This window comes from Camellia sinensis, chromosome 3 (assembly GCF_055761805.1).
Source record: "Camellia sinensis isolate YWXY chromosome 3, ASM5576180v1, whole genome shotgun sequence".
NCBI classification, from domain to species: Eukaryota; Viridiplantae; Streptophyta; class Magnoliopsida; order Ericales; family Theaceae; genus Camellia; species Camellia sinensis.
The window spans coordinates 208,066,709-208,090,981 of record NC_138963.1 but is presented as its reverse complement, the minus strand read 5'-3'; the positions used below and the strand labels follow the sequence as shown (position 1 = coordinate 208,090,981).

The following is a 24,273-nucleotide window of genomic DNA, read 5'->3' as shown; positions in this document are numbered from 1 at the left end:
AAATTTCATTGTTTTGAAAAACGAGATCTAGAAAAAAAGAAAAAAAGAAAAAGAAGATAAAATCTGAAAAAGGATTATTTTGAATAAGACAATGGATAATAAATGATATTTATTTAGGATTTCTTTGGGAAGTGAGTTAATTTTTTGACTTTTTGATTTTTGGCTATGCTTCATTTGGGATGAGTTTTTTTTTATTTTTTTGACTTTTGTAAGAAGAAAAATAAAATGATTATAGTTTAAATGTGTCATTTTGTATGATTGACTCTATTTTGTTTTTATGACTAAAATAGTCAAAAAAATCTCCCAACTTTTTATGTCAAATGAGTTGTTATATATCTAAAAGTTACTGCCCTGAATAGAAATATTAACATTATTTTTTATTTGTTTTTTCAAGAACGACAAATTTATAATATATAGCGCTAGATTGGGGGTGTTTGGTGTGGATTATAGGGTGTGATTATAATTTATTTTAATTTAAGAATTTGTGTCAGACTGTTTAGTATAGTTTCTGCTTATAATTTTTTTGGCAGAAATAACTTAAATAAACTGAGAAAAATTGATTATTTATGTAGCTACCCTAATTTTCTTAAGTCATTAGTATTATTATGATTATTATTATCTTATTTTATTTTTGACTTTATTAATTATGACCACATGAGAATTTAATGTGATATTTAATGAATTTAATGTGGTAATTAATTAATTTAATGTGTTATTTAATTTTATATAATTAATCTAAATATTTATATATTTATATTTGTTATATAAAAAAAAGTGTTATATATATATATTTAATTTTATATTTATATTTATATTTATATATATTGTAATTATGTTGTATTATATAATATAATATTATATGAAGTGAATTATGTTAGAATATATGGATTAGGGAATCAAAGAAAAGAAAGAGAGGAGCAGCTGTACGCCCCGAGAGAGAGAGAGAGAGATCAAAACATAGTCTCGTGTGGGGCGTAAAAGAGGAACAGCTGAAGAAGGTGGGAAAAAAAAAGAATAAAAAAAATTAAGATTTTATTTTGGCGATTTCATTAATTATTCAAGTGATTCTTTGATTTTTAAAAAAATATTGTGAGTACAAAATTCACTTCTCTTGATTTATATTTAATTCATTGTTTTTATTTATTTATTTAATATTGATTTGATTTCATATTTGTATGTAGATGATTGATCGATTTTAATTATTTTGATTAGTTGTGTATGTAAGGTTTAGGATTTTTAGATGATTGATTTTAATTATTTTGTTTAGTTGTGTATATAAGGTTTAAGGTTTTTAGATGATTGATTGATTTTAATTATTTTGATTGGTTGTGTATACAAGGTGTATGGTTTTTACATGGATTTATTTTATGGTTATAATCACACTCATGTATATATGAAATTAAAATAAATTTAGAACCCATAGATAAATTCTTTACACTTCACCATAACTCCATGGATTATTGTTTTACTTGAGTGTTGATAAGAAAGAGTGTATGAAAAAAAAAGTGAGGATTATGAGATTTATTTGAATGCCTTAGGCTTGATATTGTTATGTTTATTCTCATGAGTGAGATGTTGTGTATATATATATATTGTTGCCTCGTTTTCATCAGTAGACGAGTGTTTTGATTTACGCGTGTACGTATATGCTAACCACCCGGGGAGTGTGGGTCAAACTAGGGACGATATCCCCGTGCAAGTTTGGCTACGAAGCGGTGTTAGGTATACGAGAGGCACGTGGGATATATGTGTAGACCGGAAGTGGAAGCCGTAGTGGTGGAGTTAAGGTACAAAGAATTTAATCATGAGTTTATTAGTATAATGTGAATTGTATTGATTTGTACATCTTGAAAAATAGTAAACAACCTCGATAAATTATGAAATTTGAGAAGAGGCATATATACGTGATTCTAGACAACTATTGTGTTTTAACTTTTTATTGAAAAAGATCGATTAGAACTTATAATCGGATGATCTTGATTATAGTAGTTTGGATTCATTTTAGCAATGCAAATTTTAGAGGCTGTTTTAACCTACGAAACAAGCTCATTTTTATTGATTTTAGAAAAACTGAAGTAAAACATTATTCTATACACTTTTCGTGTTTTGAATTTTTCCGAAAAAAATCATCTTAGAACAGTTTTTATTCGTTTTCAGTTTCAGATTTTTTTGTTAAAATCCGTCTAGGTTCTTCTATCAAGTTTTTTTCTCAACTTGTACAGTTTCTACTAAATTCATTCACGTGGTCTTTTAGGAAATTTGATTCTGTACAACTTTTGTTCTTTGAGTTTTGGTCAATTCGAATTATTTAAGTATGAAACGGTGCATTTTTATACTTCTTTAGCAAGTTACTTATGATTAAATTATACTAACTTTATTTTGCAGGATGGTGGGTCTTACTAACTTTTTATGCAGGGCTGACTCATCATATTTTTATTTCTATTTTATTTATTTTATATTCAATTTATATTTCGTTGTGTACGGGTAAGAAACTAAATGCTACCGTATCTCGAGAAACTACCCATTCGTCTCGGTGCAGATGAAACTACTTGTCTTGTCCCGTAATAAGAATTAAATATATTTTTGTTTGTGTCTGGTAGACACGTGGGTGTTAAATATTGTACTCATACCAATTTACCTGTATACTGACCTGTTTTGTCTCTTGGCAACTCGGGTGCGTTCTGTTTGTGTGCAGCTGAGCTTCCTTTGCAGGATTAGTTGGAGCTACAGTGGTGACGTGAAATTATTAGTGTTTGACTTGTCGTTTGGACTTCTTTTATTTTCTTGAGCTTAGGGTTGATATTAATTTATGTATTTATTATTTTTTTTTATGACTTTAGTATTGGGATAATTTGGCATGGCTTGTAACCGTACATTATTTATGTTATTTTGACTACGTATTGTTACTTTAATGTTGGAGGTATTGGTTAGTTATAAAATTATGGTGACTGGTTTAGTTGGCTTTTAGTTTTTTTTGTTTCACCCCTAAGATTTAGATGATGGAATATTAATTGGGGTTTAGTCTTACTTTAATATTTAATTGTCTAAATTTTAGGGTGTGACAATTTAGAAGTTGGGAAAAAAGCGTTTTTGGTTTTTACTTTTTGATTATCAACTTTTAACTTACAACCGTGCTAGGGAGCTCGAAAACGAGCTCCCCCGAATCTCCCTAATTTCTTTTTTTTTTTTTTAGCAGAAGGAAGAAGAAGACGGAGGGGGAGGAGGGGGAGGAAGTAGAGGACTGGAGGGGGCCATCAGCAGAGGTGGGGCTGCGACGGCGGGGCTGGGCTGGGCTGGGCGACGATTGGCGGCTGGGCTGGGCGACGATCGGCGGCTGGCGGGGCGACGATCGGCGGCTCTCTCTCCCTCCCTCCCTCCCTCCCTCTGCTTCTCTCTCTCTCTCTTTCTCTCTTCTCTCTTTCCCTCTGCGTTTGAGCCGAAAATGGAAGAAAAAAGAAAAAAAAAAAAGAAAAAGAAAAAAGAAAAAAGAAAAAATTCTCCAAAACGACGTCGTTTTGGGGATTAAGAGCGGCCAAATTCGAGCTCTCAAACATTATTCTTTAACTTATTATAAGCTATATCAAACAGTACCATTATGGACCATAATATCATTGGAAATTTTACTTAGCTCTTTGATTGTCACTGATCCTTCAATTGTTACCGTTGTTCTCCATCTCAAATATAGTTTAATAAAAAGGTAAATATACTTGTTGAGATTTGTTTAAAATATGAATTGTCTTTTGTGATTTAAAAAATTACAAATATCTCTCTATTAGAATTTTTTATTTGACAGAATTAATTGAAAAGTGAAATTTCTAACTGTTCATCTGTACAATAATAAAATTATCTAAATTATTAATTGAAATAAAATTTTAACATTATTAAAAACTGTTAATTAACTTGATGATTTATTAATAAAGTGACCTATTTGTTATGAAATTAAAAACCTTAAGGGACATAATATAATTTCTAGAACTACACGGAATAATTTATAATTTAAGTAAATCTCAGGGCGTGTATTTATAACTTACCCTTTAATCAAAGTGCAAGACAAATCAGTCACAAAAAATTGAATCTCTTAAAATTGTTTGGATTATTTAAATGAAAACTCTCTAAATTATTGAGAAGTATTAGTTTGCCTCATAAATTTTAAAAGCGCATAAAATTAGCCCCTAAATTGTTGATGTATTTTACTTTGACCTCATTTGTTAAGGGGTTCAATTTGTACGCTTTTATAATTTTATTAATCAATTTATACGTTTTTGTAATTTAGGTGACAAAGTGATATTTTTTAATAATTTAAGAGTCTATTTATTCTCTTTTATAATTTAAAGATCAAAGTAATAATTTTTAATAGTTGATGGAGTCTTCGTTTAAACGACCCAAATTATTTAAACCTCAACACCTCAATTTTAAAACATCTTTCCCATGGATTAGATTTCTAGCATGAACTAAAGAAAGATATCACTATTTCCTCCAATTATATTCCCTCTCCATTTAAACGTCACAAAATAAAAGGGAAAAATAAATTTTAGTGATATGTTCAAAAAAAAGTTACAGATTAATGAAAATAATTATAAATTTAATTATTATAGTGTATAAAATTTACTATTGAATAGATATTTAAAAAAAAAAACTTATACTGGATTATAATTTTTTCAAATTATTTTCATCAAATTTCATATTATTTTCTATACGAAAACACAAATTAAATGCAAAAGAATATTTTTATTGAAAATAAAAAATTAAATTAAAATTTTAAATCCATTAATATGATAAGGAATGCACGCTTTATTAAAATAAAATCAAATTATCTATCTATACTATTATAAAGTGAACACATAACTCTTATGGTGTCCTGAAGCTTTACTCTCCTCATGCCATGTAGCAGTATTTTTTATTTTTTTAAAAAAAGTTAAACAAAGAGATGGGCAAGGCTTGAACCCATGACCATGGGTGTGTAAGTACAAGGACTCATACCACTTAAACTAAATACACATTATAATATTAATTTCATTATTATTTTTTTTATTCCTACTTATTTAAATTGCACACACATCGTGTGTGCCACCCACTATAATTATAAAGTGAACATCTCTTACAGTGTCCTGAATCTTTGTTTCTTATGCTGCCACGTGTTCATTTCTTTATTTAAAATTTTAAAAAAAAATAGATAGATGAGTGGTGGAAACTTGAACCTTAAACTTATGGACCATGCTACGTAGCTCGAAACATTATCCCCCCTAATCCCCCGAAACCAAAAACGACGCCGTTTTTGGTTCAATCAGAGAAGAAGAAGCAGACGAAGGGAAGAAGATCAGGAAGAAGAAGGGAAGAAGAAGAAGTAGAGGCAGACGGCGGCGGCGGAGGCAGACGGCAGACCGACGATCGGCGGAGCTGCGACGATCGACAGATCGACCGGAATGCAGGGGCCTCTGTGTGTATGTGTTTCCATTCCCTCTTCTCTCTTCTCTCTTCTCTCCCTCTCTTTTCCTCTCTCCTCTCCGCTCTCCCTCTCTCTCTCTCCCTCTCCTTCTTCCCCTTGTGTTTCAGATCGAAAATAGTCGAAAATAGAAGAAAAAAAAGAAGAGAAAAAAAAAAAAAGCCTAATGCCCAAAACGACGTTGTTTTAGGCATTAGGGGGATTGGGGGGCAATATTTCGAGCTCTCAAACATTATTCGAAATTTATATTAAATGAATAAGACTCTTATCACTTAACTAGCAAATAATATATAATAAATTTTTTATTTTGTTTTTATTTATTTGAGTAACACATACAACCGCTAGTAAAATTAAAAAAAAACAAACAAACGTGTCTAGCGCCAAATTCACTTCACCCGTCTGACGTGTCACGACCCATTGACGCAGCTTTCTATCGACTTTTCCGAGAAAACAAACACCCAGATAGATCTTTCTTCAATCCCCCCCCCCCCCCCCCCCCCCCCCCTTCTCTCTCGCTCGCCTGAGAAAGCTGTTGGCCGTTACTCTCCAAAACTGACTTTCTTTTCTCCAGGTCAGTCCTTTTCACCAAAACCATTTTCAATTGCCCTTCTTTTCTAGTTTTTGTTTTATTTTATTTTTATTTTTTAAGATGGGTGTTCTTTGTTAATCTTTAAAATATAAATTTGTATATATATATATATATATATCTGTCATTTTCTTTGGAGTGTGTTAATGATTTGATGTTCAGCACATTCGAATAATCTTAAAACGAATATACTTTTCCAGTCACCTCTTCTTCGACCCTTCTCTCCTAGCGGTTCCGCGTTTCTGAGTTTTCCTTTTCTATTTTGTCCTTTTTATTTGATTTTGGGGCGGCCCAAATTTATAAATTTGTTCGTGGCTTCTTGGGTTTGATTTTGATTTTGATTCCCCGATAGAGCTTTTCTCTATCTCATTCATGTGATCTTTTTTATTGGGTCATTTGGAGGGCAATCAATTTGGGTTCTTGAAATTGTGTTCTTTTTATTAAGTTTTGTGATCTCTTGTTCTTGGAATATCGGAGGAGATAATTTATAACCTAAAAGTCTCGCAATTTCGCTGGGCAATCAATTGGGGGTTAGTTTATTGATGAGGGTTTGTGATTTTGTGATCTGGGTGGTCTGAGAAATTTGATTTCTTGGAGGATGTATGCTGTGGGGAGGCTCGGCAGCTACATCACGCGGGGGGTTTACACGGTCTCCGGCCCATTCCATCCGTTTGGCGGTGCTGTAGATATCATTGTGGTGGAACAGCAAGATGGGAGCTTCAAATCATCCCCTTGGTATGTTAGGTTTGGGAAATTTCAAGGGGTTCTCAAGACAAAAGAGAAAATGATTAACATAAGTGTTAATGGAGTCGAAGCCGATTTCCATATGTATTTGGATCATAAAGGGGAAGCCTACTTTCTTAGGGAGGAGGAGAACGGCGAAGAAGAAGGGGATTCTATACTTTATCCTTCGTCTTCTGGTGAGGAGACTGATGGTCAGTCTCGTGATAGGATTCCGATGAAACCCATAAGTTGCAACTTTGATGCTGGTGGTCTGTCTAATTTGCCATTGAAATCCAAAAGTTGCAACTTTGATGCAAATCAGTCTAATTTGGTTACTCAGATTGATGTCACCAATGGAAAGATTTTCACCAGGACAAATTCCAGCAAGAATCGTATTCTGGGCCTTGTTTTTGGAAGGAAGTCAAAGAAAGAGGATAGCAGTGCCAGTAGGGTGGATGAGGACGGCCCTGATGTTGTCAGAGCAGATTCATTGGAGCGTGCTGAGATTGCAGCTGACCTCTTGGAGATGAAGTGGTCTACCAATCTTGCGTCTAATAGGCACAGGAAAGATAATGCATCACTGGTTATCATTTCAGAGAGCTCAGAGTGTGAAGCAAATAAGGAGTTGCCAATTAGTTATGGACAGGTTGAGATGGGCTCGCCTTCAATTATTTTGGACCCTACTGCATTGCATGCCGGAATTGTTATTCATGACAATGGAATCAGCATTAGTTCTGATAAGGATTTTGGGAAATTGTCATGTTTAAACACTGAGCACAATATTGGAACATCCAGTCAAGGTGAAAGTGGTTTGCAAGAAAAAAATGATTTGAATTTTCAGACATCAAGGGAGATTGATGAAATAGGAGTAACGAGTGCAGATCATGATAAGAATGCTATGGCTTTAATCTCTGAGACCATCAGTTCTGATCTAAAATCTGCTAAGCTCGATGAATGTCCTGGCAAGAAGCTTGAAGAAGAACACATTTTTAAGGAGGGCATTGATAGACTTGAATCTTTAGTTTACAGCAAAGCATTAGATAGCTCGAGGTTAGAATTAGATGATTCTGGTGGACAGACAGATGAGACTTTGTACGTTTCTTGTGGGGGAGGTGCAGAAGTCTGTGTACATGCCAAAATGGTTCATGAGACAGCTGAGTTATTATCTGAGGTTAACTCTGTTCAAGAAACTAGTTTATTAGTAGCAAAAGATCCTTTGGATTTTCCTTCAAACTCATATGCAAATAGTACTCTAACCAAAACATATGCTCAAATGGTGACTGTTGACCCAATAGATGGTTCAGTAAAAGAAGTCGAGTCATGCAGCATTTACACTATTTCTGGTTTCAACAACTCAATTTATGAAGTGCAAGATGGAGAAAACACAGGGGATGAAGATAACATGACGAAGCTCCAATATTCTTCAGAGACTGTTGGCGATTCTCAAGAATTTAGGACTGATAGTTTCTCAACAGAAGCAAAAACTCTTACTACGTCAGAAGGTTCCGAGGAAGAAAAACTTTTAGGTGATCTTGATGATTTCAATCATGGGAAGGTTAGGTGCATGGAGTCAAACATTTCAAATCATGTGGAGAAACAAAATCATCCCTCAGATACTTCGAAAGGTAGTGAAGCAGTGATCGAGTCACTCAACCCAAACGATGACCCACATTCATCTTCAAACAAGTTTGTTCAAGAGAATACACCAAATGATGTTGAAGACTTTAGTGCAAAGCCAACGATAGTTTCAAGTAGCATTAATATTCCTAAAAGTAATAAAGTTGCTGGTGAGGACCTTGGGAGGGCTGAATCTTTACCTAATATGTGGTCTCACACCAATGATTTGATTGTAGATGATCGTTGTTCTTTTGGACATTCTCTAGATTCAAAATGTAAATCCTCGACGTGGACACCACTCGGGGAAGACATTTCAAGCTGGAAAAAATCAGATGCAAACAAAGATGATCAAGTATCCTTGGCACAACCAACAGTCGAGGATGCTCAAATTTTGGAGGAGCTCAAAAATGGACCTGCCAGCCCTGCAGCTGGTAAGAGAACTACTTGCTTATATGCCACTTATAGATAGAAACTTGCATAATTATGGGCTGTTTAGACACTGAATTCAAATGGAATCATTCCATTCATTTTATATGGAATTGTCATCGAGCCACTTTTATTTTTTCATGTTATGTATAAGTTGATTTTTGGATTTGGAGAAACGATGTTATTTCCATTTTCATGACATTTATGGTGATTACTCCATGTTCTTTGGTTAAAATTTCAATTGAGGATTGATGTGTCCCTATAAACGTCCATAGAAATGAAAATGCAAAGCTTTATTTTTCTCTCATGTCCAAACACTTGAACTAAGTTATATTTAAAAAAAAAAAAACCCTCATATAAGCGATGAACTTTAGTGAGTCACAGATGCACTGTGCTTTATGCAGAGATATCTCTTTGCAAACACTTATATGTGAAGGGATGGGGGCTGTTGCCACTTCTCTGGCATCTGATACTGAAAAATTGGATATGGATAAATTTGCTTCTTTGGGTTCATGTGGATGACAGAGATCATAATTTTTTAAAATTCTATTTAATTTCAAGGATATTTGTAAGTATTACACAATATGCAATATTTATGTGTCCATGACACATCCCTGTATCCTTACCCAACTTTTGGATACATATCCCATCATCCTAAGATTTAAGTTTATGAAGGTCCGACATTTGGACATGTACCCCCCACCCAATACATGTACCCGAGTTTATGTAACATAGATCGGAACCAAAAGGCATGATAACCTTTGACCATTTTGAGAAATCTTTTGCAGGTGATCCATCTAAAGTTACTAATGACTCCAATGGAAGCTGGGGTGTTTGGCCTTTTTCTTTCAAAAGATCAAGAAGCATGAAAGCCACACAGCCAGCTCAAAATTCTAGCAGAAGTTCTAATGCGGAGAGTACTTTGGAGAGCTCTATTAGCATGGATGGGGAAAAAGATATGCTTAAACCTAAGGTGAAGAACAAGAAATCAAGGGGACTCACTCCAACTCCTGAACAGCTGGCGTCCTTGAATCTGAAGCATGGGCAGAACACCGTAACCTTTACATTCTCAACTCCAATGCTAGGGCCACAGCAGGTTATTTTGTTATGCATTGTTTAATTACAATTTTTTCTCTTTCTAGCTGGATCTCTGTCTGACTTGATGTATTTACCTAACAGGTTGATGCTAGAATATATTTGTGGAAATGGGACTCTCGTATAGTCATTTCAGATGTTGATGGGACAATTACTAAGTAAGGTTATTCTTACTTTTTTCTAGCACGAGTTTATCACTACTGCTACTACTACTACTACTACTACTCCTCCTCCTCCTCCTCCTCTTTATCGATAGATGGTTAAGAATAGAAATTTACTTTTTTGTTGTTCAGTTCTTTTTCTTGCATCCTAATATTAAGATTTAAGAATGTGAGTGCTTGATATATGTTGTTGGGATCTCTCTTTAACAGCTTAAGCTTTTGGGACAGTTGTTCATCTAACATGGTATATGTGCTTTGGTTGCCAGATGTTTTTGAGTTCAAATCTCATAATTTCCATTTGTTCTCCCAATCATGCTTCTTGTTGTGCTCTGTGTCCTGTTTGTGTTTGTGCACCCTTTTTATTTGCGTGGTAGTTTGTCTCTCAATGTGCAAGAGTAAGAGTCACACCTCTAGGAGGGTGTGAGAGTTTGATTTACATTCTTGGGCCCATTCCTTAATAGGTTAGGCTTTGGGCATATTGGTCTCCAAAAACCAAAGAACTAATAACTTAGCCCTTTGTTTTCCATTTTGTTAAGCTCTTAAAAATTTGGCATTGCCTTTCGACTACTGACCTTATTTGTTGCTCATGATACATATTTCTTTCAGTTAGAGAAGTCAAATTTATGAGCATCCTAACTTGCTTCTTTGGTTGCATGTTCTTTTTCTGAAGTATTATCATTGCAAGAGGCTGTACTTTCCTTTTGGATTTGTCTGATTCCTTTTATTTATTTGTTTATTTATTTTATTTATTACAGATCTGATGTTCTAGGACAATTCATGCCTTTGGTTGGAATGGATTGGTCACAGACTGGTGTTGCACATCTATATTCTGCTATTAAGGTTTCTTGCATCTCCCTCTTATGTGTTTATTTATTTGTAATTTTTAATCTATTCTTTTCAGTTTAGGGTAATGATGCATATTGCAATTCACGACTCCATAATTCAAATCAATATTTTCATTTGCAGCCACCCTTTTTTTTTTGGGGCCAAAAATCTATGCAATCATGTATTTACTCCATTTTGTCATTGTGATTCACACTATTGGCTTTGCATTGCTTTATTTCTCATTTCTTACTTTTGTCTCTGGAGTTTGAGAATGGACAATTTTCTGTACATTTTATTTATCCCATTACTTTTACTACTTCCCTTGTTGTGAGGTGTCTTGTATTTACTATTCACTCTAGAGTACTGTAAGGGGCCTTTTTTGTGTAAGGTTTCATAGAGAGTGTTATAGAAAAGTGTGCTGCATTGAGAGGTTGAGAGTCTTCTTATAATCCTTATTGAGTATAGTGGATTTGTTCTCCATTTCTGCCGTAGATGTAGGCACACTCTGCCAAACCACGTATATCTTGTGTCTTGTTTTTGCGTGTGCGCTTTTGTTCTATTATTTACTGCTTGATTGTGTAATTGGAATCACAATTCTGAAAAACATCTCTACTGACAAGATTGTTAAAAATTTCCATTAACCAATTCTGTTCTTTCGTATGGCAGGAAAATGGGTATCATTTACTTTTTCTAAGTGCACGTGCTATCTCACAGGCCTATCACACTAGACAATTCCTATTCAACCTTAAGCAGGTGATGAGATGGAGAGTCAATGTCAAGAAAGTGATTGGTGCTATCTGCTGTCTGTTTCCTCACAGATTTCATTTCTCTCCTTTGCAGGATGGAAAGGCTTTACCAGAAGGGCCTGTTGTTATTTCCCCTGACGGACTGTTTCCTTCTTTGTTTCGAGAAGGTACTTGGTGTAGTGTTCTGTTTCTTGAAACTCATTCATGAATTGCCTGATTTTTGTAAATTCTGCAACTTTATTTTCATGCAAGTGTAACAATCCGCACATTTTGGTTTTTTTGCAAATTATATTGCTTGATCCATTGTCTGAAAAAAAGAATAGGAATGATTTGCAATCTCTGCAAATAGCTTCCATTAATACGTACATATAGCATATATTTAGTGCACTGAGAGATTATCTTATCATCAAAATTTTGCAGTCATCAGAAGAGCTCCTCATGAATTCAAAATTGCTTGCTTAGAGGTTGGTTCTAGTCATCTCTACTACAGAGGTATCTTAATATGTCTGGAAGAGAGAGGTTCTTAATTATGTTAGTTTACAATTTTCCAGGATATTAAGGCATTATTTCCCGCGGATTGCCACCCATTCTATGCTGGTTTTGGAAATAGAGACACTGATGAGTTTAGCTACCTTAAGGTTGGAATCCCAAAGGGAAAAATCTTCATCATTAATCCCAAGGTAATTCTGAAAAGACTCCATTATAATTTGCATGAGATCTCAGCGTGTCTAACATGACTTTGAAAAACTTTTGTCATGGCTTTGAGTTTGCAGGGGGAAGTAGCTGTGCACCGCCGTGTTGATACAAAATCATATACGTCGCTTCATGGTCTTGTGCATGACATGTTTCCGCCCATGACCTCATCTGAGCAGGTTTCTTTTTCTTTCGCAATAGATTTTCTGTATTAAAATCAAATTTTCCTCTCATTTTCTTTTCTGGGTGTTGTTTCACAAACCAACTATGAGGCTACTTCAAGGTTAATTTGTCCACTTTTACACCCTCCCCACCTCGTCTCTTTCAAATGTGGGAGTTTGAACTCGAGAAATATAGAAGGGCCTCATGCTCCGTTTGTGCCGCATTTTCTGACATTTGGTACAATGGGAAACGAAAGTCTAATGGACAATGTTTTTTGTTGTTAATGGAAAACAAGTTCATTTAGACAGAAAATGCTTTTTGCTTTTGAAAGAGGTGGAAAATGCTTTCTAGATAAAAGTCTTACAAATACCACCATCACCACCCTCCTACTGCTGCCACCACTACCACTACTATCACCACCACCTCCACTTCCACCTCTACTTCCCCACCGCCACCACCATTAATCCAACTATTAGTACATTAGTTCCAAGGACGCAACCAAACATAGAAAAATGTTTTCCATTGAAAAATGTTTTCTGCCAAAACAAATGGAGGATTAGTTTTGAAACTATAATCACTGAGGGGATCTTTTGTAGTGCGATATAATGGATACACTTGAATGAGGTTAACCCCAAGGACACTAGTGTGCTGTGTCCTGTCTATGATTTTTCCATTTTTGTTATTCTTCACCATGCATTTGAATAGAAATTGTGTTTTGGTACTGTCAGTTTATCTCCTTTCTTTTGTTGACTGACTCAATTCCCACCCATTTTCCACCTTGGTTCCAGGAGGATTATAATTCATGGAATTACTGGAGACTGCCTCCTGCTTTGGATATTTGAAAGTCTCAAAAATTGCTTCAACATTTAAAATTGGAATCATATGGATGCCGGCCAGCTTGTCAGAAATTATTGAGGTATCTTCATATTTTAGTTGCATGTATTGTAGGTTGGAAATTGGGACAGGAAATTCGGGATGTGTTCTCCAGCTGACACAATTAAAATAGCAAGACATTTTTCTTAGAACTATTGTATGGGGATGCATTTTGAAGATTTCAGAATTTTAATCTGTGATTGTTGAAAAAAACCAAAACTGTCCGTGTAAAGCAGTAGGTCCTATTCATTTTCCATGCAAAATGATCAGTAAGATTTTGGAGAGAAGGCTGTTGTGAAATAAATTCCAAAACCTATAGGACCTGAGGAACCACACGCACAAACAATGAATCTGTAACAGAAACTAGATTAAACACACAAAAGCAACACAAAGATTTACATGGTTCATTAAAAAAAGGGGCTACATCTATGGATTCTTTGTGATTTCACTATGATCTTAATAGAGGAATTACAAGAGTTTCTCACACTCAATTTCACAAATTCACTCTATTGATCTCACTAATATATATGTTTTTCACACTCTCAAGACTACTATAATAGAGTTACAAATGAGTATTTATAGAGCTGGCCTCGAAAAAAGCCTAGGGTTTCTAGGATTAGAGTCTACTCAAGTGAGCTTCCATTCACACCCTTATGCAAGTGTACTTACTCTAGTAGCTGTTCACCCCTTTCTGGACAACCCTGCATGACTGGCCATGACCCATAGGGATGGCAATTTCAACCCGGCCCGACGGGGACCCGACCCCCGGCCCCGATAAGAGTGGTTTTTTCCCGAAAAATACCCCCGACTGGCCGGGGATGGTATTCAAAAATAAATCCCCGGTGACATTCGGGCCGGGGACAGTGATACATATTTCATCCTCGGCCCCGGCCTCGGCCCCGCTCCCCGCCCCGGTCATCCCCCGATTTATATATTATATATATATATATGTTTGGTTTGGTTACAGGCTGTCTCTTTAAATATTATATATTATATATATGTTTATATGTTTGTTTATTATATTATATATATATAAATATGTTTATTGTTTACAGATCCACATGTGTAACTCTCTCTCTTACACTGTCTTCCACTCTTTCTCTCTCTCTCTCTCTCTCTCTTCTCTTCTCTTCTCTCACTCTTTCTTCTGTCTCACCCTCACCTCACTCTTTGATCTATCTCTCTCTCTTCTCTCGGCACGCAGTCGGCTGCTCCGCCTCTCGTCGCCTCCTCCACTGCCGCCTCCTCCTCCTCCTCCTCTTCCGATCGTCATCCTCTGTCATCGCACTCGCAGTCAGCTGCTCCGCGACGCCGATCGTCCTCCTTCGTCCATGGCTTACCCACCATCGCTGATCCTCCTTCCTTCGTCCACTATCCGCGATGCCGATCTCAGATTTGTTTGTATTTATTCATGTATGTCTGTATCTATCCAATTTTTTTTTTTTTTAATGATCCATTGATGATTGGGATGTTGTTGATTGGGGATGATGATGATGTTGTTGTTGTTGATTGTGTTATTGATTGTGTTGCTGTTGAAACAGGTTTGGCGGGGCGGGGAATTTTCGGGGTCGGGGAAACCCGATCCCCGTTGGAGGGCAGGGATGGGGATGGTGGTAGGGTCCCCGTCGGGGCCGGGGTGATTTTCACAATCGGGGATCGGGGACGGGGAGTGTGATCCCCGGCCCTGCCCCGTTGCCATTCCTAATGACCCCTGCTCGAATGCACCTTGCAATCAAGTTCCACCATTAAGGTCTTGTTTAGAAGTTGAACAAATAGTCAAGGAGGTTTTAGACAACCTTTTAGTCCAGTTCAAACTTATAAGGACATAAGTCAATGAAAACTTATTGTTCATTCTTTTTTTCATGCCCACACACCTTATATGATTTAAAGTTAGGACTGTTAAATGAGCCAAGCTACTTGAGCTCGACTCATGTTTGGCTCGTTAAATGCTCGTTCGATATTGGCCCGTTATGTAAAACCCACAGTTAAATGCATTTTAAAACTTGTTGAGTTTTTAAGCCAATTTGAACAATCTACTATTCGGCTTGATAAGTTTTTAGTTACTGTAGAAAAATAAGCTACTTGAATTTGGCTCGTTTAAAGCTTGTCTGAGATTGACTCAACACATTTTGAAACTTATTTAGTTTTCAAGCAAACTTTGAACTATATCTACTACTCATTTTGACTTGTCTCATTTCACTCAAGCCCTATTTAAACTTTTAGAATTATGTATATTTTGTGCTGCTTTGGTTTCAATCTTAATAAACAGTTTTTCTCACAAATTACAGGGGCTTGGTGTTCAGCAAAGGAATTGACTAGTGGTAGAATTTCTGTTTTGCTTTTTTTTTTTATTTTTATGTTGGACTGGGTGATAGATATATTGGCAACGGGATTTGAAGAGAGCTCCGAATTGCTGATATCCTGCTTGATGTGCTTGCAGACCATTGGCAGTGGGAGGTAATCTACAGTTCAGATTCAATAGATGATACAAATCCTTTTTTACTTTTCCAAATCAATTCAACCCATAAATTTGTATAGTGTTTTTATTGATCCCATGAACACTGCAATTTCTCATGTAAGCATACATTTTTGTAAGGGTAGGTATATATATATATATATATGAATTAATGTGAAATTTATTTCCAGGCTATAACATACTTCTCATCATTGATTAATAGATTATCAGATTTTGTGCATTGTCTGTGATGGATTGACAGTATGTGAATGCTTTAACCTATTTCTCATCATTGATTAGTACAAGAGGTTAAACTCTTCAGGGTTTGTAGGAGCTCTTTACACCATAGAACTATGCAGTTGGTTATATTTTGTTGTGCATCCCCATCTTTTCCACAACAGCTTGTTTGGTTCCAATTTTTAAACTCAATTTTTTTGAAAATTGGGGTGGTGTTTGATAACGTTTACGTTTTTTTGTTTATGTTTATTAAAAAATTATAAACTAGTTTTTGTTTATTTAAAAAAAAAAACAAAAACTACAAACACATTTGGTTCGAACAAAATGTTTGAAAATTGAAAAAAATAAAATCCCAAAAACATGTTTGTTAATTTTAAAGCATAAAATATTTATTTATGTAAGTTATTTATGACAAATATGTTGTATAGGTCTATTATTTAAATCCAAAAAATTTTGTTTTTTTATAGGTTGGTTTGGTTTCAAATTTGATGGAATTGTAGGTGATGAATTGATTCATTGGTCTTGATTTACGACCAAATTGATCCAATACGAACCATGCTTACGGGTGTAAGAGTGGAGAAATCAGAACTAGGTGCATTGATAGAGAGGGGGAGAGAGAACAGAGAGATACCTGGACTGAAAAAACAAGAAATCTCTTGAACCGTTGCAACAGTGGTAAAGTTTTTCTGCTAAGAATAGTAAAATTGTTGCTGCCTAGTTTTGAAACCGTGACCAACTTAGAGTTGCGCCTTTTTTCAACCTTCCGTGTTTATTCTGGTTTGCTTTTCAGTTTTATAAACAACGAAAACATTTTTTTTCTGTTTACATTTCCTGCCCATTTTAAAAATTGAAACTTACTAAACAAGTTTATACGGTAGTTTTTAAAATTTTTATAAATATATAAACTGAAAAATAAAAATATAATGGTTATCACCTGAGTTTTTTTTTTTTAGTAATTTTTTTTTAAATATTTAAGTAATTTTTTTTACTTTTTAATGCACCAAATCTAAATGTACTTAAAAAAGTAAAACATTTATAAAAATCAATAAATATATAAGAATACAAAAATGTATTGAATATATATATATATTGTATTTTTTATATTTAGTGATTTTTTTAAAGATTTTTTTTTTGAGGGGCAAATATCTTATTTTTTAGATGTATTTATGTTAAATGTATCTAAAAATTAAAAAAAATTCTTAAAATATTAAAAAAATTAATAAAAACAATATATATATATATAGAAAACAAAAAAAATTCAATTTTCAGAATTCAAAATTCTAAAACCAAACAAGATTCCAACAAATTAGAGAGAAAACTTCAACAATCATAGGACCAGGGTTGTTAAAATGAATACTATACAGGATCATTTTGGGATTCTACTAGATCAGATCATAGGATTGAATCAAGGATCGGAAGATCCCGCTACAATCCTGGTAGAGCTCTCATGACTACTTCGTAATTTCTAAATTATAAAGTTAGTATGAGTAGCTCCACGTTCAAATAGATTATTTCCTCTCAATTTTTTACAACCACCAGAAGCAATTAACAATCTGAACAATATACAAATTTCAACTCAAAGTTGCCAACAAGAAGCAACAAGCATATATGAAACACAATCTGATTAATATATAAATTTCTACAACAATAAACATAAAAATTAAGAAAAAGAAAAATCATAAAATGAATTTGTGAAATGGACCCAAATGGAACAAGTTCATCGGATTATGTGATCTGTGAACATACTTGGAGTTCTTCATCTTCATCTTCATCATCATATTGTTAACATGATCACAATTCAAGATCTGAAGAGTTCTTTACCTTCCCTCATCGATCCTGTACCAGATTCAAAACCCATCTTCCTTCTAAAACCTAGATTCGTAATCCGAAGGTTTGTTTGTACGTGTGTGTGTGTGTGAGAGAGAGAGAGAGAGAGAGAGAGAGAGATGGGTTTGGGCGACCGAGAGGGCAAATCGACTGCGATCGAAAGGGCTGAGATCGAGAAACAGAAAAAGATCCAAAATGATTTAGGAGAGAGAGAGAGGGGAAATTATTCAATACTCCCGGAGCACCATGTGTCCATACTCCAAACCAATCAGCAATTAGTTAGCCCCATGTTGTCCCCCCATGTCCAACATAAATCGTGGACCCTTGTGTCTCTCCACCAATCAAAACCTTATGGAGCACCACGTGTCCATACTTCGGGAGTACTGAATAATCACCCGAGAGAGGGAGGGGTAGTCAAAACACATAGAGGAATGGGCGGGTACCAATTCCATTTAAATTATACCACCTACCGACCCGACGAGTAGAAAAATGAAAAAAACCTTAACGTTGTGTTTGGTTGGAGGATTTGAAGAGGGATTTGGAAAGGGAAAAGAAAAAGTTTGGTAAAATGTGAATAAAATATACCTACATTTCACATAGTTTCACACACCTTTTCCTTTTCCCTTTCCAAATTTCTCCCCAAATCCCTCAACCAAACACAGCATAAGTATTTTGGGTTGGGTTTTGATAGATACTCGGGTCTGGTTTGGGGACTGATTATTTTAGTCAAAAAGTCAAAAAGTCAATTAAAACTAGTCACATCACCTCTCTATTTTTCTGCACATTTTTTCGTAAAAAGTCAAAAAGTTACTAAAATAGTCTGTTCCCAAACGAGGCCCACTGGATAGGATATCTATTACCATTCTTAGAGAAGGATCGTAGCCTCCGTTTGGGAAGTGGGTTGATTTTTTAATTTTTTTGACTTTTTTTGCTATTTTAGTTTGAGCTAAAAAGTTTGGTTTGGGAATGACTTTTTAACTTTTTTTGTGAGAGAAGAATGTAATGATTATGGGTTGGATGTGATGTTTTGTTTGTTATGGCTAAAATAACTTCTTTTATCTTTTATGACTAAAATAGCCAAAAAAAAACTCTTGCCAAACGGAGCAAATTGGTGAGTGCGGTTAGAGAGGAGATCACAGTGGGAAGGGTGTGTTGATAAAAAGTTTAGGACTGCCAAGTGTAATTAACAGCAAAAGAAACTTGTTATTGATGAAACATGAGCTTTCAAAAGGGTGTGTTGATAAAAAGTTTAGGACTGCCAAGTGTAATTAACAGCAAAAGAAACTTGTTATTGATGAAACATGAGCTTTCAAAAATAGTAACAATACATCAATGAAAAAGGGGCGAGTGTAAAGAGTATGATAACAGAATATAATCATCTCAATTAGGTTGGTACTCAAATGAATGCATAATCATGTGCATGCAGCAGGCCAAGTTTGGTGAGAAACCAAACAAAAACCCAAGGAGCAAAGGAAAAAGAATACACAGACTAAAAGCCAACACAAAGAAACACCCAAAAGCTCAATCAACTCCATCCTGAAGAAAGATGTCATTGTAAGTAACTCAAACCCTCCTAAAGATGGTTGCATAAACTACTTCAAACACTGCCAACTAAAACAGCACACACCACAAATTTTACAAGAAGCTGAATATAATGCTCAACACTTTTATATTATAATACGTATGACGTATACCTAGTATGCCACAATTCGAACACCCAAGTTTTTCTGTGCAAATTCAACAAGGTTGTTGATCTCACTGTCCTCAATGAACCCATTGCCATTTGCATCAGCAGACCTCACCCCAATCCTGCTCTTTCGCCCGGCAAACCAGCCTCCGGCGACATGGATTGCCTCTCGAAGCTCATGCTCGCTCATTCGACCATCTTTGTTGGCATCGAATTTCTTCAACCACTGTTTGAATTCCTCGATCGTCATTTCGCGTTTGCCATCACTCGAAACGGCACGGGTGGCGTAATTTGTGAATGCCATGGTAGTGACTAGTGTTAAATTTCTTGAAACAACTTAGCTAAGGGTTTGTCATCTATCTATGTATGAAGGGTTGCCAATTTTATAGTAGTGTGTTGTTGGTCTTTGTTTTGGAAAAACAATTAATGAGCGTGGCTTAATTAGTGGTTTGTTTGGAATAAGAATCAAATTAAAGTGGTTAAAACATGTGATTACAAATTATTAAACTTTAATCTTCTCCACGCTACATATATTATTCAAAAAAGATATTAGAAAATGTAGGAAAATCTCTTTATCATTCTTTTCCTAGATGCAAAGTGGCCAACTTGCAATTTTTTTTTTGTTTTTTTGGGATTTTTTTTCTAATAGTCTCACAATTTTTTTAGCCCATTAACTAAATATCATGTGTCAATGATCAAAGTATCCTTATCTTTTTAGAAGACACGTTAATTTTTTTTTTCTCACTTAAATTATAGGGAAAATTATTGGAAATTCCCATTTTGGAGAGTTGTAGTCTACCAAGTCCTTTTTTAAAATTAATACACGTACAATTTTTTTGGTAATGTGATTCGAAAGATCCCATTATGTAATTATGGAATGGTTTTTCTGACTAATGTACCCTTTTGTGTGTGGTTGGAAACGGTTTTCGGAAGGGTGTTTGAATTATTTTGATTATACTGTTTTCGACGTCCACTATGGGAAGATCAAGTGTGGCCAGATTTTTAGGGATGACGAGGGTCATTAGTATTTGAATGTTGCGTGCGATGGGGGAGAGGTTATGGGGTGTGAGTTGTGTGGTGGTGTACTCAGTCGTCTGCTTCCACATTGTTCACCGTCTGGTTGGGTTCTTCGATTGCAGCCACGGTAATGTTGTTGGGTGTTTCTTATGTGTGTTAATGGCAGTATTCTCGGGGGTGTAAACGTTGTTGCTGCTGTTGCTAGTGCTTCTTCCTCTCAACGGCCTTCTAGGACTACGACTCCTCGATACCCCTTCGCCCTACCTTGCGTGGACTAGGGGAATCTGAGTAAGATGACGACCTCCCATGCCTTGGAACTGGTGGTCGACCTCTCTGTGGAGAGATTGATCTTGAACTTGAACGCACAGGCCTTCGAATAGGAGAGCGGCTGCGTCTACGATTAACAGGGGACCTTCTGGACGGAATTCGAGCTCGTCTAGGAGGAGGGGAACGGCGCCTTGGTGGAATAGGAGAACGTCAGCGAATAGGACATTCGCAGACGTTAGGTTCTTCGATTGCAGATGTTCGCAGACGTCGAGATCTTAAACGTGAACCCAACCCGACGGTGAACAACAGTGTAATCGAAAACAGCGGAATTCGAGCTCGTCTAAGAGGGGGGGAACGACGCCTTGCTAGAATAAGAGAACGTTTACGAATAGGACGTTCGCAGACGTTGGGTTCTTCGATTGTAGACGTTCGCAGACGTCGGGATCTTGAACGTGGGCCATCCAAATGTGGTTCGCGAAATTGAAGTGGGCCATCAGCTTCTTTTTGATCAACTTGATGTGGTCCACCAAGTTGTGTTTTCTACAAAATAATGGGTTGTCTTCAAATGTGGGCTTCAACAAATAATGTGGGCCACCACCGTGTGGGTCATCAAAAACGTGGACGCCCCTACATAGGCCTATTTTGGCAACGTGGTTAAAAGTCGCGTTTGGGCGTTTGATGAAAAAGCCAAACGTGACTTTTTTGTTCTAAAACTTGTTTGGGAAGCTGGATAAACGCAGAATTGTAATTTACGAATATACCTTCCATTCACTTAGGGTGTGTTTGATTGGGGGGATAAGGGGGGGGGGACTATCCACTATTTGGACTCCATGTCCGGCCTTCCTCCTTATCCGTCGTTTGATTTTTTTTTTAGTCCGACGGACTTCATGTCCGGCCGGACTCCATGTCCCCCATATGGAGGACTATCCTGTCCTGTGGGGGGTGGGATTGTTTTGGGGGGACTAATCACTGTTTGGATTAGATGCGAAAATGACAATTTTGACCCTCTACTATTTAATTATGTATTATATTTAATAAAATTTAAATGTCTCAATTTAAAAATAAAATAATTTTATTTAACTTTTTATTAATGTTTTATTTATTTAATTTTTTAAAATAATTTTTTATAGATATTTTATTGATGTTTTATTTTAAAATTTTGTTTATGTTTTATTTAATTTCATTATTTAAATTTAATAGATGTTTTAATAGATGTTTTATTTAAACAATTAAATGTTTAATTTCAACAATAAATAATTTCATTTATTTAAATTATGTTTTATTTAAACATTTAAACATTTGTACATCAACATGTTTATTAAATTATTTCAACATCTGTACATCAACATGTATATTTATTTAACATCTATTAAATTATGTTTTAATACGTCAACATTTGATTACATCTACATTTGTTAATTGTTAATTACATCAACATTTATTAATTGTTTAAACATAATCTGTACATCAACATTTATTTAATTGTTAATTGTTAATTGTTTAAACATAATCTGTACATCAAAATAATTTCAATGTTAATTGTTTAAATAAAAATTTAAACATTTAACCATTAGTATGTTTAATTTCAACAATAAATTTTTATTTGTTTAAATAAAAATAATCTGTACCAGTCAAAATTTTTTATCAATATTAGTATGTTTAAATATCTTTAAACAAAATTTAACCATTAGTATGTTTAATGTTTACTAAAAATAATTAAAATATTAAAGATATATTTAATATTGCTATTACTTAGTAAACAATTGAAAAAGGGTAAAATAGTCTTTTGTTCATTTATCCTATCCAGTCCGTCCAACCAAACGTTGGATTCACTGAAAATAGTCTTATCCAGACATCTAATCACATGAAAAAACAAACACAGGATACATATCCATTCCGACCAAATAGTCCAGGGGATTCACAGTCCCAGAACTCAAGTCCGATGGATTCTAATCCCCTCTTTTCCAGTCCGTCCAATCAAACACACCCTTAGGGTTTGTTGAGTCAAAACACTTATCATTTTGCATCTCACGCCTCTTGTTCTTCTCTCCATCTCAGATCGTCTTCGCTTCGCTGCATCGCTGGACGTAGCGTAAAACTTGTTTCTACCGTCGGCCATCGACATCGCCACCGACTTCCCTCTACCAAGTCGTCTTCCTCGGTTGGTCTACATAATCATGTAAGCCTTCTTCCTTCCGCTGGTGGTCTGCTACCCGTGATTTGCAACCAATTGTTTGGAAACTATTAAATTACAAATAGATCTGTTAATTTTCAGTTCCGTTGATGACATTACAAGTGTTATTTGGCTTTCTGATTACCATCTGCTACTCCTTTTGTTTTTTTGGGATTTTATGGGTAAACACTTGTCCGATCTGTTTATTTATGTATTTGTGTATTTATTTTTATTTTTACTACTTCTGCTGGCCTTATTTTGCTATGAAAAAAATTTACTAGAACTTTGTTACGGGATGTTTATAATCTTGCAACCTACAGAAACCCCTTTCAGATGATGAGCTTGATCTGCTTTTGAACAACAAAAACAATGATTCATGAACTTGACAATGAGTCATTCTGCTTATGTACATGGTTGTGTACAAAACCAATGAGTCATTCTGCTTGTGTACATGGTTGCATCTATGGACTACACAAAAAAAAAAAAAAAAAAAAGGCCTATTGGGTATTTATAGCCACTGAGCTGTATCTCCAACCATAGGAAAAACAGAGTTGACTAATAAAGAATATATATATATATATATTTTTTATAGATGTTGCAAATCAAATTTTATATATTTTTTTTTTATTAATTTCACATTGATTAGATTCACAAATCTGTCTGTTTCTCCACCATTGAATGCTCTCCAAAGCTTTTCAATTTCCAGAGAGAGACAGAGACATGGATACTCATATGAGGTTAATGTCATTGGGATGTTTTGTTCTTCTATTGGGTTTTGTGAATGGATCATATGGTTTAATTTCTCATAATGTGCTGAAAAAGATGAATGTGATAAACAAGGAAGGTCCATACGTAGGCATTGTTCTTGTTTTTGTATTTGTTTTGTGGTTGATCACAAGCTTCAATACTAGGATTTTTTTTCCAGATGTTATATGATTATTTGGCCTCATGCAACTTTTACTTGGTGGTTTTTTTTTTTCTTCAAAGGTTTTAGTCATCTTACATCCTCAAATTTTCCTCCTTATGTTACATCTCTTATTGAAGTTACCATGCCAAATAGCAGTTTATAATCCACCAACTGTCATCCATTCTAAAAAAAACAATGGTTTCATTCAAAGCCCATTATATGTCCTTTTGTCTTCACAAACCTTAAAACCATAAAAGGGTATAAGCTGTAAACCATTTAAGAGATCAAAGACTACATCACTCATGTCATCTTACTGTCTTCCTACATTTTTGCAAGATTTAGTACAGTTTGTA

The 24,273-nt window shown here is 35.1% G+C and overlaps 1 protein-coding gene across 4 annotated transcripts; it reads left to right on the top strand.

Annotated features, from left to right (window-relative positions):
• The first annotated feature begins 5,811 nt into the window (after positions 1-5,811).
• LOC114270325 (phosphatidate phosphatase PAH2) lies at positions 5,812-16,046 on the top strand. Of its 4 annotated transcripts, XM_082922058.1 has the most exons (13): positions 5,812-8,800; positions 9,584-9,891; positions 9,975-10,048; positions 10,807-10,891; positions 11,543-11,629; positions 11,717-11,789; positions 12,043-12,086; positions 12,174-12,302; positions 12,396-12,494; positions 13,266-13,393; positions 14,555-14,763; positions 15,639-15,671; positions 15,791-16,046. In XM_082922058.1, exons 1-10 carry the CDS (start codon positions 6,628-6,630, stop codon positions 13,317-13,319), a joined length of 3,126 nt encoding a protein of 1,041 aa, XP_082778184.1. In that variant the 5' UTR covers positions 5,812-6,627; the 3' UTR covers positions 13,320-13,393; positions 14,555-14,763; positions 15,639-15,671; positions 15,791-16,046. The 4 variants fall into 4 exon arrangements, with proteins under 4 accessions (XP_082778184.1, XP_028067592.2, XP_082778183.1 ...); XM_028211791.2 differs by lacking the exon at positions 14,555-14,763; XM_082922057.1 differs by having other exon boundaries at positions 15,639-16,046.
• Positions 16,047-24,273: the final 8,227 nt, after the last annotated feature.